This window comes from Vulpes lagopus, chromosome 7, assembly GCF_018345385.1.
Source record: "Vulpes lagopus strain Blue_001 chromosome 7, ASM1834538v1, whole genome shotgun sequence".
In the NCBI taxonomy this organism is placed as follows: Eukaryota; Metazoa; Chordata; class Mammalia; order Carnivora; family Canidae; genus Vulpes; species Vulpes lagopus.
In genome coordinates this window covers 21,606,352-21,623,053 of record NC_054830.1, presented here as the reverse complement: position 1 = coordinate 21,623,053, position 16,702 = coordinate 21,606,352, and the positions used below count along the sequence as shown (strand labels likewise).

Sequence of the window (16,702 nt, the reverse complement as noted above, 5' to 3'; positions counted from 1 at the left end):
GTTTAAACAGGTGGTTTTATCTTTTGGGATTTGGGGGAGTTTGTTGCCTTAGATCCATTTCTCTGACTGGAAATACTTTGTTATTTGTGTTATGGTTTTATTGCTGTTAATTCAACAGAAAAGCTGAAGCCTAAGGACATAAGACCTAAAGGTGTATACCTGATTCACTCTGAAATTACATTTAGCTTTTACAGGGATATTATTCAGCTTGGGGCGGGGTGCCTCTGACAATGCAACCTCTCCCTTCCTGCAATTCTTGGTCTTACAACAAGCTCCAAAACCAGATTCTCCCCCTTGTAGTGGCCCCTTTCCCAGTAAGATGTTTTAGGCAACTAAATAGAGCACAGAGGCTATTTCTTTATATATATTTACTGGTAGAGAGCAGGTTTAACCAGCATGTCCACTCTTTCTGATTGCACTACCATAGGATTTTGGAAGGCCATCCAGGAAAATATATGCAAGAAAAACTACTGTAGCTTTCTGCTGGACTAGCTCACTGGGAAACTTCTGATTACCTAGCAGTATGCACATGTCCTTGGCTAACAAATGTCCTCACTTTTTAACATATTTGCCTGGCCTCAGCGCTTTTTAGTCCTAAACTCCACTCTACTTTAATCTTCTTGACAGCCAGCATGTGTTCCAGGGCTCTTGAGAGTTGTGGATGGCAATGTACCAGGAAGTGTGAACCATGGTGCCACCATCCATTTCCTGGACAGGAATAAGGGTCTTTGGGTGGCCACCAGTGAGAGGGCAGGCTGTGGTTTCCAGGAAGGTTAACCCTCATTCCAGAGACAAGCATTTTAGCAGAGGTACCACATTCTCTACATGCTGCCAGGAGCCCTGCTGATTGTCCCCTACTTATGAAACAACAAAGGTCATTTATGAATTATGAGAAGGGAAAAGAACCTTATTATTGATTGAGCCCTTAATATGTAAAAGGGACCATGTTAGTTAATTTGCCCACATTTTCTCAATACTGGCAAATTTCTACAAGCCTAGGAAGTAGGTATTACTAACTCTACTTTTTTGTTTTATTTTTTTTTTAAGATTCTATTTTTTTATTCATGAGAGACACAGAGAGAGAGAGAGAGGCAGAGACACAGGCAGAGGGAGAAGCAGGCTTCACACAGGGAGCCCGACGTGGGACTCGATCCCGGGTCTCCAGGGTCAGGCCCTGGACCGAAGGTGGTGCTAAACCGCTGAGCCACCCGGGCCGCCCCCTTTTTCCTGTTTTATGTTTTTTAAGATTTTATTATTATTTTTTTTATGATAGTCACACACACACACAGAGAGAGAGAGAGGCAGAGACATAGGCAGAGGGAGAAGCAGGCTCCATGCCCCGGGAGCCTGACGTGGGATTCGATCCCGGGTCTCCAGGATCGCACCCTGGGCCAAAGGCAGACGCCAAACCGCTGCGCCACCCAGGGATCCCCCCCTTTTTCTGTTTTAGATGAGGAAACAGTCCAAAGAAGTCAAATGACTTCTCTTGAGGAGCCAGCCATCATGTGGAATGAAAACTGGGGTTCTTTTTTTTCTAATTTTATATATTTAATCACAAGAGACACAGGCAGAGATATAGACAGAGAGAGAAGCAGACTCCTCACAGGGAGCCCAATGCAGGACTCAAGCCCCCGACCAGGATCATGCCCTGAGCCGAAGGCAGATGCTCAACCTCTGAGCCACCCAGGCATCCCGAAGACTGGGGTTCTTGTTTGACTTTCTGATGTGGAATGCTCAGATATTGAATGTCTTAAAGCCATTGGTGAGGGATGCCTAGGTAGCTTAGTCAGTTAAGCATCCAACTCTTGATTTCGGCTCAGCGTCATGGGATCGAGCCCCGCATCAGGCTCTGTATTCAGCAGAGTGTCCGCTGGAGACTCTTTCTCTCCCTCTCCCTCTGCCCCACCCCACTCTTGCACACACATGCTCGTTCTCTAAATAAATAAATAAAATCTTTATTTTAAAAGAAGCCTTTGGTGAAATACTCCTTTAGCTCATCACAACATTCTTTCCAAGCAATATTACTTGAGAATCTGTATAGTTCTCTCTGTAAGAAAACATACAGGAAAGAAAAGGTGTTGGTATCTTCTCTCTCAGCCTATTCTAATTCTACCCATCACCAAGGCTCAATTCCAGTTCCTTCTCTTCCATGATTGCTTCTCTGCATGTCCCTCATCTGGGACTCAGCCCTGGCTACCAGCGCTATTTGCTCGGCACTTAATATATACTGTTCTATGTTGCTAGTTCAGCTCCCTGCCCCAGCTCCTAATTACCTGATGGAAATTCTAATAAGCAGAGAAATAGTAAGAAAGAGAAGAGAAAAGGAAGCAAACTAAGTATCAATTAATGGATGAATGGATAAAGATGTGCTATATATTTACAATGGAATATTATTCAGACATAAAAATAAGAAGGAAATCTTGCCATTTGTGACAACATGGATGGCCCCTGAGGGTATTAACGCTGAGTGAGGGAAGTCCGACAGAGAACAATAAATACTCTCTGACCTCACTTATAAGTAGAATCATAAAAAACAGGTATCCCTGGGCAGCGCGGCGGTTTAGCGCCTGCCTTTGGCCCAGAGCGCGATCCTGGAGACCCGGGATCGAGTCCCACGTCTCGGGCTCCCGGTGCATGGAACCTGCTTCTCCCTCTGCCTGTCTCTGCCTCTCTCTCTCTCTCTCTGTGACTATCACAAATAAATGAAAAAAAAAAATTAAGAAACAAAAACAAAAAGAACTCATAAACAGTGAAATGGTTGAAAGTGGTCAAATGGTACTGAATGGGAAGTTCAGAGAGAGAGAAAAACCAACTCTTAACCATAGGAAACAAACTGAGGGTTGCTGGAGGAGAGGTGGGTGGGGGGATGGGGTAACTGAGTGATGAGCATTAAGGAGGGCACATGATGTGATGAGCACTGGGTATTACACGCAACTGATGAATTATTGAACACTACATCTGAAACTAATGATGTACTATATGTTGGCAAACTGAATTTAAATTAAAAAGAGGAAGAGGAGAAGGAGGAGGAGGAGGAGGAGGAGGAAGAAGAAGAAGAAGAAGAAGAAGAAGAAGAAGAAGAAGAAGAAGAGCAGCACAAATCCAATTATAAAATAAGCAAGTCATGGAGATGTAATGTACAGGATGTAATGTATGGTGACTCTAGTTAATAATACTGTGCTGTATATTCAAAAGCTGCTCAGAGAATAGATGTTAAAAGTTCTTACGACAAGAAAAAAAATTTTATGTAGCTGTGTAGTGATAGATTTTAGCTAGAGAGGTTGTGGGGATCATTTCACAATGCATACAAATACCCAAATCGTTCTGTTGTAACCTGAAACTAAGATGGTGTTATATGCTAATTAGATCGCAATTTTTTAAAAGGTCTTAAAACGTTTAGATCCTGGATGTCCCACAGATTGGATCATCAACCCCTGATATCCAGAATTGACTCTATTCCAGCAGGAGTCCCATAGCATTGTGGTGTCCCACCTGCAGAAGAGGGGAAGCCAGGAACAGATCCTCCAAAGTCCAGCCCTGTCAGAGTGAATGTACAGAGCTGTTCAGCGATGAAGAAGCAAGAGACAAGGAAGCCTGTGCCCAGCTCCAAGGCAGAGAAAACTCCAGTCACAAAATTAAGAGTTACATCAATCATGAGTGCTTTCCAAAAATAGTTCCCAACGTTTTTATGCTATCTAACAAAATTTTATGGACACCGGGGTTTTTATGTGTTTCTCCTTTCTTGTTTCACAGCCCAATTCCATTATGTTTCTAGAACAAAACCATCTGCAATACTTTCTGAAATGTCCACCAGAAAAGCTGCTAGTGGGATAGCTCAGATAAAATGCATATTACCTGGCACTGGTCCAGTAGACCACCTATGGCACATTAGCATTTGTTTATCAGTTTTGCTACATGATTTTTTGGATGTCAAAGGGTTGAGATCCCAGATGAGCCCATGGATAGTGAAGCCAGGCACTGTGGGATGGGCACTGCAGTTGTGGTGCTGGTTCTATCACTTCATCTATCAGAGCACCTATTCTCCCCTAAATAAAACAGGAATAAAACATCCCTCCCCTGTCTTGAGTTGAGGGAATAGGTGTGGATGTTCAGTGAAAGAGATAAATATTTCTATGGCAGTGATGGGGTTCAGGACACATTACCCCAAAATAAGGCATCTTGGTACATTGAATATTTCAGGTAGGTGCAGAAAGGACTCTTGGACTTTCCCTGAAGTGGGTCCTAAGCCCTTCACATGAGAGGTGCCCTCCTTAGACCCAGAGGAAAGAAGCTTTATTTCAGAAGACGAAGGGACACACAGAGGAATTTAAACTAACAGACCTTGCTGAATTCTCCTCAATCTACTACACTTAGATCATGGATGTTCCTCTCCTGCTATCTTTGTCAGTTTATATTTCAGACCTAACCTACTAGAGACCCTAATATGGTCGAGAAAAACTTTTCCCTCCCCTACAGGAAGGAGCACATTAAGAGATCAAAGTGAAGGGGTGCCTGGGTGGCTCAGTGGTTGAGCATCTGCCTTTGGCTCAGGGTGTGATCCCCAGGTCCTGGGATCGAGTCCTACATCGAGCTCCCTGTGAGGACCCTGCTTCTCCCTCTGCCTATATCTCTGCCTCTCTCTGTGTGTCTCTCATGAATAAATAAATAAAATATTTTAAAAAATAAAATGAAAGATCAAAGTGCCAGAAGAGTGGTGCTTTGTCATCATGTTCTTATCCTGGAACTGTCGGAATCAAGATTTTGGTCAATTAATTCTACGCAAAATTGAACACCCTAAGATTTATTGGAGGAAATGCTACTGAGTCATCAAAAGTTTGCTGCTGCATTTTTGGATTAAAGTTAAAACTAGGGGCACCTGGGTGGCTCAGTTGGTTAGGCATCTGACTCTTGATTTGGGCTCAAGTCATGACCTCAGAGCTGTAGGACCAAGCCCTAGACCGGGCTCTGGGCTCCGAGCCCAGAAAGGAGTCTGTCTGAGATTCTCTCTCTCCTTCTCCCGCTGTCCTTCCCCCTGCGCTTACTCTTTCTCAAAATAAATAAATAAATAAATAAATAAATAAATAAATAAATAAATAAATAAATAAAATCTAAAAAAAATAAGTATTTTAGTATACATACAATTGATGGTGATGGTTTTAAATAAAACTAGATTCAAAAGCTGGGTAGAAGATCAAAAGAAAGCCATGTCTGTGTTTTGCCCTTAGCTTTTAAAATGCTCTTTTCTGCCCATTTGCATCTTGGAGGACAGGTGACCCTAAGGCACAAGGCATGGCCACAGCAAGAGACTGCGCGGTCAGCAGTCATTTTGCTTGGCTCACTCTATGAAATGCGTGGGTCTGATAGATGCAGGCCTCACCCATATTTTCATAAAAGGTCAGTTCTCTTTTGTTTCACAATGTTAATACATTTACCCTCTACCAGACTTGATAAGAATGACATAAACTCTATTGGCTTTGCCTCTGAAACCGATTTTGCAGTACCAGTCTCTAGTTTGAAGGACAAAATCCAGAGACTGCTCCTTTTTTTATAGTCCATGTTACCTTTTAAAAAGACCTTTCCAGCTCTCATAGGGAAAGATCTATGCCATTAAAACTTTAAAAATCAGTCAACTTTTTTGGCAGGGAAGAAAAAGACTACTTGCTTATTCCATCCAAAAAGACACACCAAAATATGACATTAAGATTACCTGTCAGTTTGATGCAGCTGATGTATTTCTAGCAATCGCAAGCTACACGGTTCATTTCTTTAGTGTGATATGCCTTTCAACAGATCTCTTGGCTGCTTCCCTACAGATGATGTACTACATTCCTCAGGGATTCACAGACTAAAGAGTGTGAGAGTTTTATTCGCATATATGCTATTAGTATATGCTATTAGTATATGCTAATATACTATTTTCCCTCCTAAGCCTCAGTTTCTAGAAGATTATTTTAAATGTAGGCATCTGTAAAAAAGCAGAAAATGTCCGTATGGTAATGTTTCACCTGAGTAATCATATCTCCATTACCATTACTTAGCCTCAAGGCAATTTAGCCCAAAAACAGATAAGGGGAAAGTTTGAAACTGTGTATGTTCTCCTATGTTTCATTATTGAACAATAGAAGGCCATTAATGGAAAACAAAGATAGGAAAGGGTCACTTAGAAAGAAAACAAAAACCCATTAATATGAAAATATCCATCAATACTTAGGAAATAGATGACTTTTAGACATTTACAAATAAAAAAGTCCATCTCCCCAAATCCCTTAAAACTAAGTTACATTTATATCCAAATAGTTCCACTCAGATTATTTTCTGGCATTAAATATACAAACATGCATGCTCTAAAATACTCTTAAAAAGCACAACAAAGAGTCTGAAAGGCTACAGACACACTAACAAATAATTTTTCAATACTAGATATAGCTCTTTTAAGACGTCTTTTTGCCAGCTTTTGGTTCTTGAAGAATTTCATTTAAAAAATAACTATATTGTGTTTTTCACACAACTTTATCCAGAAGGACTATTAAATTGTATAATATTTTAATACCATATCCTTTTACTTCACTTTTTTTTTCTTTTGCTTGTACTTATCAGCAACCTAAGTGAAACAAAATTAAAATATACCAAATATACACAAGATGAGATTCTACTTGGGTCATTACCTTTTTACACCACCTGCCTCTCGATTTTCAATAACAATTCTTTTGGTTTGAAAATCTTCATCTTTGCCAAAAGACAGTTTCTAGAGCTTTGGAAAGTTGTCCCACTAATACGATCAGAAAATATAATGGCACAGAGCAGCTTAGGAAGATACAGGAGAGCGGGTGTTTTATTACATTTCTGTACAGATCATTGTTTCTAGGAGGTAATCTATAAATTTTTAATCCTTCTAGTGTTCTTGAGCAATGTAAAAAGGACTGCTCCTGACCTAGTTCAACCTCTTTTATCACAGTAGTGGCAATAATTTTATTGTGCAAGAGAAATGGGTTTTTCTATTATCTTTTGAGTTAATGTTTATTGGATGGCTAAGTGTAATTTATGCTGCTCTCTATAGATGATGAATATTGAAATCTCCTTCAAGGTCCAGAACAGGTAATAGCCCTTAAATTCAAGGCTGCAGGCAACATACAGATGAGTGAATGGTTTTTCACATTGAGGCAGTTAATCTCCATTAAATTATGGCATTTCAGTAATCTGGAGTGATTTTTAATGTATTCTGTTTAACATTATTTTCTATGTTATGAGTGCAATTGAGTGGGGAAAGATAGAATTTCCTAATACTTGTGCCTTGAGGATAAATGAATTCAAGTTTACCAAGTAACATAAACTGTATCTGGACTATGTTTATTATTCCACAAATCATATAATAATTGGTTTACATGAGAAAGACCCACAATGAATCCTGTGTCAGTTTTGCCTCAAGCCCACACATTAGATCACATATCGGATATCCCAATTAAGACAATATGTAAACAGAAAACAGAAAGCATTGAACCTTTTAAGTATGTAGTATTGTGGTTTTACCTCAAAGTTGGAGGGTACAGTGAAGATACATATTCATTCTTAACAGTATCTCTGTGCAAATTCAACCCCTAAGTGTTCAACAATTTATTAATATGCCCTAGCCACGAAACAATCAAATTTCAGATTGACGAGAGCTAAAACTCCTTAAATGAATCAAAGGCATATGTAAAAGTGATTATGTTAATTTAGCCAGATAAATATTAGTAAATGAATAATATATATAATAATAATATTATAATAATGGTAATAAAGCAACCCAGAACTAAAACTGAGAAGACCAGAAAAGCATCCATAAATAGAAATGGCTATAGACTGCGTTATCGGTACTTATTACATTTTCATATTAATCTGGAGAGTCAACGGGAAAGATTTCAGGTTATGGAGTTAACACACAGATAGATGCCTTTACTTAAATTCTTCTTATTGTGTTGGCTTAAGAAATACAGTTGAGCCTTTAGATGAATGGATAAAGAAGCTGTGATATATCTCACCCATAAAAAAAAAAAAGAATGAGACCTTGCCATTTGTGACAACAAAATACCAGAGGGTATTTTGCTAAGTGAAATAAGTCAGAGATACATACTATATGATTTCACTTATATGTGAGATCTAAAAGAACACAAATGAATAAACAAACAAAAAGCAGAAACAGCAGCATAAATGCAGAGAACAAACCGATGGTTATCAGAGGGGAGAGGGTAGGAGAATGGGGAAAATGGGTGAAGGAGAGTGGGAGATACAGGCTTCCAGTTATAGAATGAATAAATCAAAGGGATAAAAGGTACAGCATAGAGAATATAGTCAATGGTATTGTAATAGTGTTATACGGTGACAAATGGTAGCTATGCTTGAGAGTATATAGCATAGTGTATAAACTTGTCAAATCACTATGTTGTACACTGAAACTAATATAACATTGTATGTTAATTATACTTCAATAAAGAAAATAATAATAATAATAAAATAAAGGTACCTTTAAAGTAGGAAAAAGGAAATACAGCTGAATCTTGAGCAATACACAGGTTGGAGCACCAAATCCCAGCACAGCTGAAAATCTGTGTACAGTTTTTGACTCCCCCAAAACATAACTGCTGTTAATAGCCTACCGCTGACAAAGCTTTACCAATAATATAATTGATTAACATATATTTTGTATATGTATTATACACTTCATTCTTACAGTAAAGTAAGCTAGAGAAAAAAAATGTTAAGAAAATCATAAGGAAAATATATTTATAGTACTATTACTGTATTTATCAGAAAAACATTTCCACATGTGGACCCGCATAGTTCAAACTCACGTTGTTCAAAAGTTAACTATACTTGTATTTTAATATGCTCAAGGGAAAAGGAAAAGAAGAATTAAAAGAAGCCTAAGAGAATCTGTGGAAATTCTCATGGAGAAAGTGCATTTTAAATGACAGCCTCCCATTTTGGCTTGGTAGGTTATTTCAGGATGCAATTGCAAAATCAATTGCCTAATGGTATAGGCAAAAATATTTTTGATCTTTAGCCACTTTGTGACTCTGCAAATTTGTTCTTATAACTGATTGCAAATGCAGAGCTCTGGCTGGAGTTCTTTTAAAATCTTGACTTATTGTCAAAGCACTAAGCAGTGTTCTGGTAAATCACATGTTTAATTTTAATTCTACTGCAGAAGACTGAAGTTTCATTGCTGAATTTCTAAACAATCTAAAGCAGTGTAATTAGTTGCGGTAGGCTAGGCTGCAGTAACAAAAAGACCCCAAAGTACATAATTAGTACATAAGTACATAATTAAAGTACATAATTTCTCAAACCCAACAGTGTCTACTCTTCACATAATAGTCTGAAAACGATACCCTGGACAGCAAGCAGCACTTCTCTTTGTGGTAATTCAAGGTGCCACCTCTTTCCATCTTAGGTCTCTGCCATTCTTCATGGCCTCACAGTTGCCTGCACCCAGGCAACAGAAGGCGGGAAAAGCAAGTCAAAGGGGGAGATGCTCATTAAAGCTGTGGCCTGGGGTAGGCACACATCACTTCTGCCAACATTCCATCGGCCAGAATTGGGTCAGAGCCAAAAGAGTATACCTAAGCCAAAAGAGTTTGGGAAATGAAGCCTGCTATGTGGTGAAGGTGGGTATGTATACCTAGGAAGCACTTTGTAGTCCATGGATAAGCACTAGCAGCTGTGTATATACTGCTGCTGTTTATAGCTGCTAGACTATTCTTGATTTGAAACATTACATTGGTTGAAAGGTTACATTGGGTTAAGTAACAGTAATCTATGTAGAACTTGCTACCAAAGAACATTATCAAGAACACTGCGTTAAATGCAATAACCAGATGAACTAAATGGTGTGCTGATCCCATGTTCTTTTATTCTAGTTACATTACCCCATATGAGCAGCTTTCTTTCTTCCCGGTGGAAAGCATTAGTGCTTCTGCTCCATAGCTGACAGACTAAACTAATTCACAAATCAGAAATGCAATCCTAGAAAACATCTAGACCCTTTAAAAACATTTTCATAAAGTAACATTTTCAGTACAAAGGTCTCAGATCTTTCTGGAGAAGCTGAAGAAAAGAACTACCATCCTAAGCATCTGGTAAGCAGCAGGTAATGAACTTTATATTAAATCCAAAACCTTTTGCCTATCAACCCTGTAAAATAAATATCAGTGGTGAAACAGCAGCATAAGGATAACAAGTTTCACTCATGTGTAGGCAGTGTAATTTAAGAGGGTGCCAGACAGAATAGTAGCAAGATATATGATCTACCTGGAAGCCAAGGCTAGAAGATGCTAATCCAACTCAGCAAATGAATCATTATGTGACCTTGGGAAAGTTAGTTAGCTCGGTTTCTCTGCCTAAAAAGGCAAACGGTAAGCAGGTACTTCTAGAATATCTTCTAGAGAAAGAGTGAGGAAGGAGAGGAAGAGAGGGTAGATGGAGGGATGGAGAAAAATGCACAGGGAACCACAGTTATGTTTGCTTCAGGAAGCCTCAAGCCTAAGAATCAAAATATGCAAATACAAGAAAATCAGGCATCATTATTTGTTAAGCACTTATGAGAAACAAATGCTTTCTTAGATGTGGAATTGAAACTACCATCCCTTCACTCAGGTTTATGTGATAAAGAGAATACCCTGACATTCTGACTAATCCAACAAACATGTATTAGACCTGGGAGTGTGATAAAGAAGACAGACATGGGTCTTGCTTCATCAAGCTGATGATACATACAAAACAGAAGTAAATAAAATAATTACCACCTGCATCTGAGCACTATGAACGTGAGGAAACGAGCCATAAGAATATCATAGGGATATCAGAGAGAAGAGTGTTCCAGAAAGGGAGAATGACCAGCTCAAAGGCCCTGAGGCAAGACTCATTTGGCTTACGTACAGGATTAGCAAGGAGGCCAATGGGCTGGGTGGAATCATTGAAACGGCAATTCATAGAAAGTGGTGATAGACAGAAAGCTAGCCAAGCCAAATACAAGGAAAAATTAGGCCTTAAAGTAAATGAGGAAGAGTTTCAATTCTGAAATATTCACATTGTCTTTAATAGATCTTGAGAGCTGTATGGAGCGTTAAAGTCAACGTTAACATTTTTGGGGGCCACACAAACATGCATTTTGAAGCAATTTTCTATTCTAATTATGAAAACTCCCTAAATAGCTTGGTGTTGGGGCACCTGGGTGGCTCAGTGGTTGAGCATCTGCCTTTGGCTCAGGTCCTGATTCTGGGATCCTGGGATCAAGCCCCACATCAGGCTCCCCCTGGGGAGCCTGCTTCTCCCTCTGCCTGTGTCTCTGCCTCTCTCTGTGTGTCTCTCATGAATAAATAAATAAAATCTAAAAAAAAAAAAATAGCTTGGTGTCTTTCACTAGTCTAGCCCTGTTCAGTTAAAAATAATAAATAAAAATGAAATGTCTTAGATTTTAGTAAACCTATGTAAGAAAAAAACTAAAGAATAAGTCCTGGGGATGTAACATACAGCCTGATGACTACAGCTAATAATAGTAATTCATATTTGAAAGCAGCTAGGAGACCCAGATCTTGAAGATTCTTACCACGAAAAAAATTCTTGTAACTATGCATGGTGATAGATGTTCGCTGGGCTGTGGCTGTCATCATTTGCAATGTACGCAAATATCAAGTCACTATACTGTCCACCTGAAACTAACAGTGTTATATGACAGCTACACCTTAATAAAATCATAATTTTTTAAAAGAAGAAAAGTCTACTTTTTTTTAAAAAAAAAAATTGTTTTTTAGTTTCAGGTGTGTCTGAATTTTGTATTACCTATGCAAAAAAATGCATAATCTTTTTAAATTAGGGTACAGATTTTCAAATATTGGATTGAAAGTAGCTGGAGGGGAGTTGAGACTCATTCTCAAGGATGAAGGAAGGTAGCCATGGTACAGAGGAAAGGACTCTGGGGGCAAGGAAGGAGTCTCTGGATTCCCCTACCAGATTACCCTGGCTAGTGTGCAACTCTGAGCTAGGGATGTCTCCACCCAGCACTTGCTTTAGAGAGGAAGACAAACCATGAGAGATGCCTAACTCTGGGAAACAAACCAAGGGTTGTAGAAAGGGAAGGGGGCGGATTGGGGTGACTGGGTGACAGGCACTAAGGAGGGCACTTGATGGGGTGAGCACTGGGTGTTATATGTTGGCAAACTGAATTTAAATAAAATATTAAAAGAAAAAAAAAACCACCAAATTGTTGACGGCTGTGATGTAGTGAGATGGACGATCTGGGGTGACTTTTGGGATCTTGCCTCTCCCCCTCCCTCCCTTCTCCATGCTGTCCCCACGATGGTGGAGCCCATACACAGCCAGAGCTGGAGAAAGCTCCCGGACAGCCTCCGATCCCGCTGTCAGGACATTTCACCCCAAAGGCAGGGAGAACCTGCGCCCCCTCCCCCTCGCCTGCCCTGGCCTGCCCTCGCCTGCCCCCAACGCCACCCCTAGAGCCTCGGGCGTCAGGAGTCCCGGAACCCGGCGTCCGGGGGTTGTGGACGTAGCGGAGCACAATAGCCGTCGTACCTACCGCCCCTCCCTCCGCGAGGCCCTGCGAAGAAGCGGAAGTGGAAGGTGCTGACGCAGCCGGGGGAACTTTGCTTCGATGGCACCTTCCTGTCCGCGACTCCGCCCCCCGCCGGAGGGGCTCGGCTCCGGAATTCAAGATGGAGTCGCTGAGTAGAGCTGGGCAGGAGATGAGCTTGGCGGCCCTGAAGCAGCACGACCCCTACATCACCAGCATCGCAGACCTCACGGGCCAGGTCGCTCTGTACACCTTCTGCCCCAAGGCCAACCAGTGGGTGAGTGCGGCGCGGCCTCCGAGGTCGTCCGCCCGGCCGCCGCCTCTTAAAGGGGCCGCGCGGACTCTCCGGAGTTGGGGGCGATTCGGGGAGGCGGGGGTTGGGGGGGCGGGGGACGGACCGACCGGCCGCTGGAGGGTGTCAGGGCCGCCAGGGCCGCCGGGGCTGTGCGGAGAGGGGCGAGAGAGGTAGGCCCAGGACGTCTGGGAGGAAGAGCCGGGAGGAGAGGAGGGAGGGCTGGGGTCCGGTCCGGGGACCTGGGCGGGCTGCCTCCCTTGCAGACGTGCTGGAGGATGGGAACCGAGGGGTCGGAGTCACACCTGAAAGGCGCTGCCTGAGGCCGTGCGGGCTCCTGGGTAAACTACCTGTGCGTGATCCATAAAGTAAACACGCGTCCTCCCCCCCCCCCGCCCCCCGACGGGCACGTGAATAAGAGCCCCCTTCGCCCAGGTCATCTGGGTTTATAAAGCTTCAAATCCAATTAGTTTCCATTCTTGGAAGAGAGGTGGTGAGGGTAAGTCCGGCTTTTATCTAACTGTACTGTGTATTTACAGAGTTTTTTTTTGGGGGGGGGGGATTTCAAGGCACTTAAGGAAAAGGGCTTCCGTGTTAATTGCATTTCTTTGGAGCCGTTGGAAAAGAGGCCCTGTAAATGCGTTTTGGTTCCAGCTGTGCTGCTGGTGAGGTCGCCTCGGAATGCTCCCTTCCTACTAAGTACTTGTTGGCTTTGCTTGCTTTTTTTTTTTTTTTTTGCACGGGAGGGGGTCCGAAAAGTCACATCGGGTCTGTTGTCTGACTTGTTGGGCCCCGTTTAAAAGTAAGGTGATTTCCAGTTTTCGGGACGCCTGGGTGGCTCAGCGGTTGAGCATCTGCCTGCAGCCCAGGGCATGACCCTGGTGACCCGGGATCGAGTCCCATGTCGGGCTCCCTGCATGGAGCCTGCTTCTCCCTCTGCCTCTGTCTCTCATGAATAAATAAATAAAATATTTAAAAATAATAATAATAGGGGCAGCCCGGGTGGCTCAGCGGTTTAGCGCCGCCTTCAGCCCAGGGCGTGACCCTGGTGACACGGGATCGAGTCCCGCGTTGAGCTCTCTGCATGGAGCCTGCTTCTCCCTCTGCCTGTGTCTCTGCCTCTCTCTCTCTCTCTCTCTCTCTCTCTCTCTCTCTCTATGTCTCTCATGAATAAATGAACAAAATCTTTAAAAGAAAAAAAGAAAAACTATTTTAAAAAATAATAAAAATAAAAAGTAACATAATTTCCAGTTTTCTAGCAATTGACCCTCCATCCTTTACTCCTTTAGGCTTTACTTTTGGCAGATGATCTGTCAACGTCTGTTGGATTGATTTCATAAACACGTCACATTCACATTTCAGTGAAAAATGAAATACTACTAACAAAACCCTGAAAGATTGTCGTAATGTGTCCTTTAACGGTATAAAGACTCATAGGCTATATTTAAACAGTAATTGTATGAAAATCATTTGACGTTTATAAACACTTAACTCAAATGAAGAGAGCTTTCAGAATCCTCTTGCTTTTTTACCTTATCTTCTTTCTTTCCCCTCCTGGAAGAAGAGGTATGGAAAGCCACAAGGAGCAAACTTACAGATTTTTATTCTTATTTTAATTTTTTTTTTTTTTTTTTTAGTGTAGCTGTTTTAGACATTGCCTTAGTTTGAATTGTTCTGAATCATTTTTCTTTATTTGGTCTGCATATAAATTTGTGAGATGTGAATTGCAGACAAATGATGAAGACTTGGGGGCAGGAACTTATGACTAACACTCATATTTCTAGTTTTTCACAGACTTTCAGAATTGTAGAATTCTAATTGTAGAGTCCTGCTTTAAATATGAAATACAAATTATATCTATCTGGATTGAAAGAGAAGCTGTTCGTTTGGTTAATGGCCCATAGAGCATAACCAAAATCTTTTGTATTTTTATTTTACAGTGAGTTGTAACTTTGCACAGTGTTGTGTTTGAGCAAGTTTTATTTCACTGTGAGGCCGTAAATTGCCAATTTCTTTTTTAATAATTTAACATTTGAAAGGCAAGAAAAAGCCTGTGAATCCTTAGGAAGGAAAAGTTTTTATGATGATGTTTATGATAGGGCAATACTCTCAGCATGTTAAATATTTTTAAAATGTTTTTATCCCAACAAACCCAATTTGATATGACTAGCATTTAAAGTTTTCTAACAGTTTGTGGATTGCATTAAAATACATCACTTCTACCTAAGCTGTGAACTGCCACTAATATAGTTATTTGGGTTTTTTAAAAAAACATTGTGTCTAACACCTAAATACACTTGTCACAGCAAATGAAAGATAATGAGTTGTACTTTTAATCAAGATGTTTCTTATTCTTAAAATTTTTTAGTTACACATTTTATAATAATTACCTTAAGGCAGAGTATAGCTTCAGGTTTCACGATTCTTCAACAAAGGTTTAAGAATAAAAAATTGTGTTTGACTGTATTTCTTAACAAACCACAAAATTTGCTATTCATAAAAATATACCCAAATCGTCCAATGATGTAGCAAAGTATCCTAGGATATAATGTTTTCTTTTTTTTCCTTCCCTAATAATTTTGATAAACTTTAAAAGTGAAGGAATTGCAGTATACAGAAGCTTGGCTTTAAAATTTAAAAATCGGAGGAAGACATTTTAGCTTAAGAAAGGGAAAGTGGGGTGCCTGGGTGTCTCGCTTAAGCATCCAACTCTTAGTTTAGGCTCTGGTCATGACCTCAGGATTGTGAGAGTCTGCTTGAGATTTTTCTCCCTCTGCCCCTCCCCCATGTGCACATGCACACTTGCACTCTCTCAAATAATATTTAGGAGGGGGGGGGGAACTAATTCTAAGATTTTCACCCTAAAATTTAAAAAAGAAAAATGCTACAGACAACAGACATGTTGCCAGATTGAACATTGTGGATACATTAGTATACATCAAGAGCACAGAAAGGTTACAAAAGAAACTGGTAACACTGGTTTGTAGAGTAAGAGACTTACTTGACCTGTTCTAAAGGGACTAATTTTTAAAATAAGTTCATCTTAAACATGAAGTATTTCTTCTCCATTAGGATCATTTGGGGTTGGATTATTAGGGGAAAAACTAATGACCTCATTGTCTGTTATAGGAGAAGACTGATATAGAAGGGACCTTATTTGTATATCGAAGGTAAGCTTTTTAAAAAAAAATACTGCATATGTATTTTTGGTTCAGCCGTGTTGTCTTTGCAACCTTCCTCCTTGACCCTCCTCATCCATTTCTAGCTGGGAAATCTTAACCAAGTTATGTCTCTTCTTTGGGCTTTCCTGTGTATCAGAATAAACAGAGCTAGAACTTAGGAACCTAGCAAAACTATCTCAAAATAGAAAACATTTTCTAGTAATGAGTGAGTCTAAAACAGATGCCTTCTTCTTCCCCCTGTACTAAACATATGTAAAGAAAGAAAAATAGAATTCATAAACTACCTATAAAATAATGTAGTTGAAAGGTCAGTCTATTATATGTAGTTACTAAATGAGTCATGTTCTTACAATTCTGGTTCTGTCCCTTTTCTGACCCCCTCCCTGCAAAGAAAGCTCTGGACTGTGTACAGTGTCTTTAGTAATGTGTCATCTTAGTTTGAGAATCCATTAGAAAGCCTAGACTATTCAATTGCACATTTTTTATTTTCAACTTTCCTGCAAGTTGATTATCTAAAACGTGACTGGTTTGCAAATTGAACCTTTTGTTTTGTTAAGCAACTTTGTGTCCTAACTGTAACTCACGGGAAAGAATAGTCATGGAATTCCTTGTTTTCCTGGATCTCCCTTAGGGCTTGCTCTGACTACAACTGGTTCCTCCCCGTGG

At 40.5% G+C, this 16,702-nt stretch overlaps 1 protein-coding gene across 1 annotated transcript in view; it reads left to right on the top strand.

Moving 5' to 3' along the window:
- Positions 1 to 12,683: 12,683 nt before the first annotated feature.
- DCP1A (decapping mRNA 1A) overlaps positions 12,684 to 16,702 on the top strand; it is a 63,489-nt gene continuing 59,470 nt past the window's right edge. The window contains exons 1-2 of the mRNA XM_041762827.1: positions 12,684 to 12,839; positions 15,984 to 16,024. Coding sequence (XP_041618761.1) covers positions 12,705 to 12,839; positions 15,984 to 16,024 — 176 coding nt within the window. The 5' untranslated portion in view covers positions 12,684 to 12,704. The remainder of the gene's footprint in view (positions 12,840 to 15,983; positions 16,025 to 16,702) is intronic.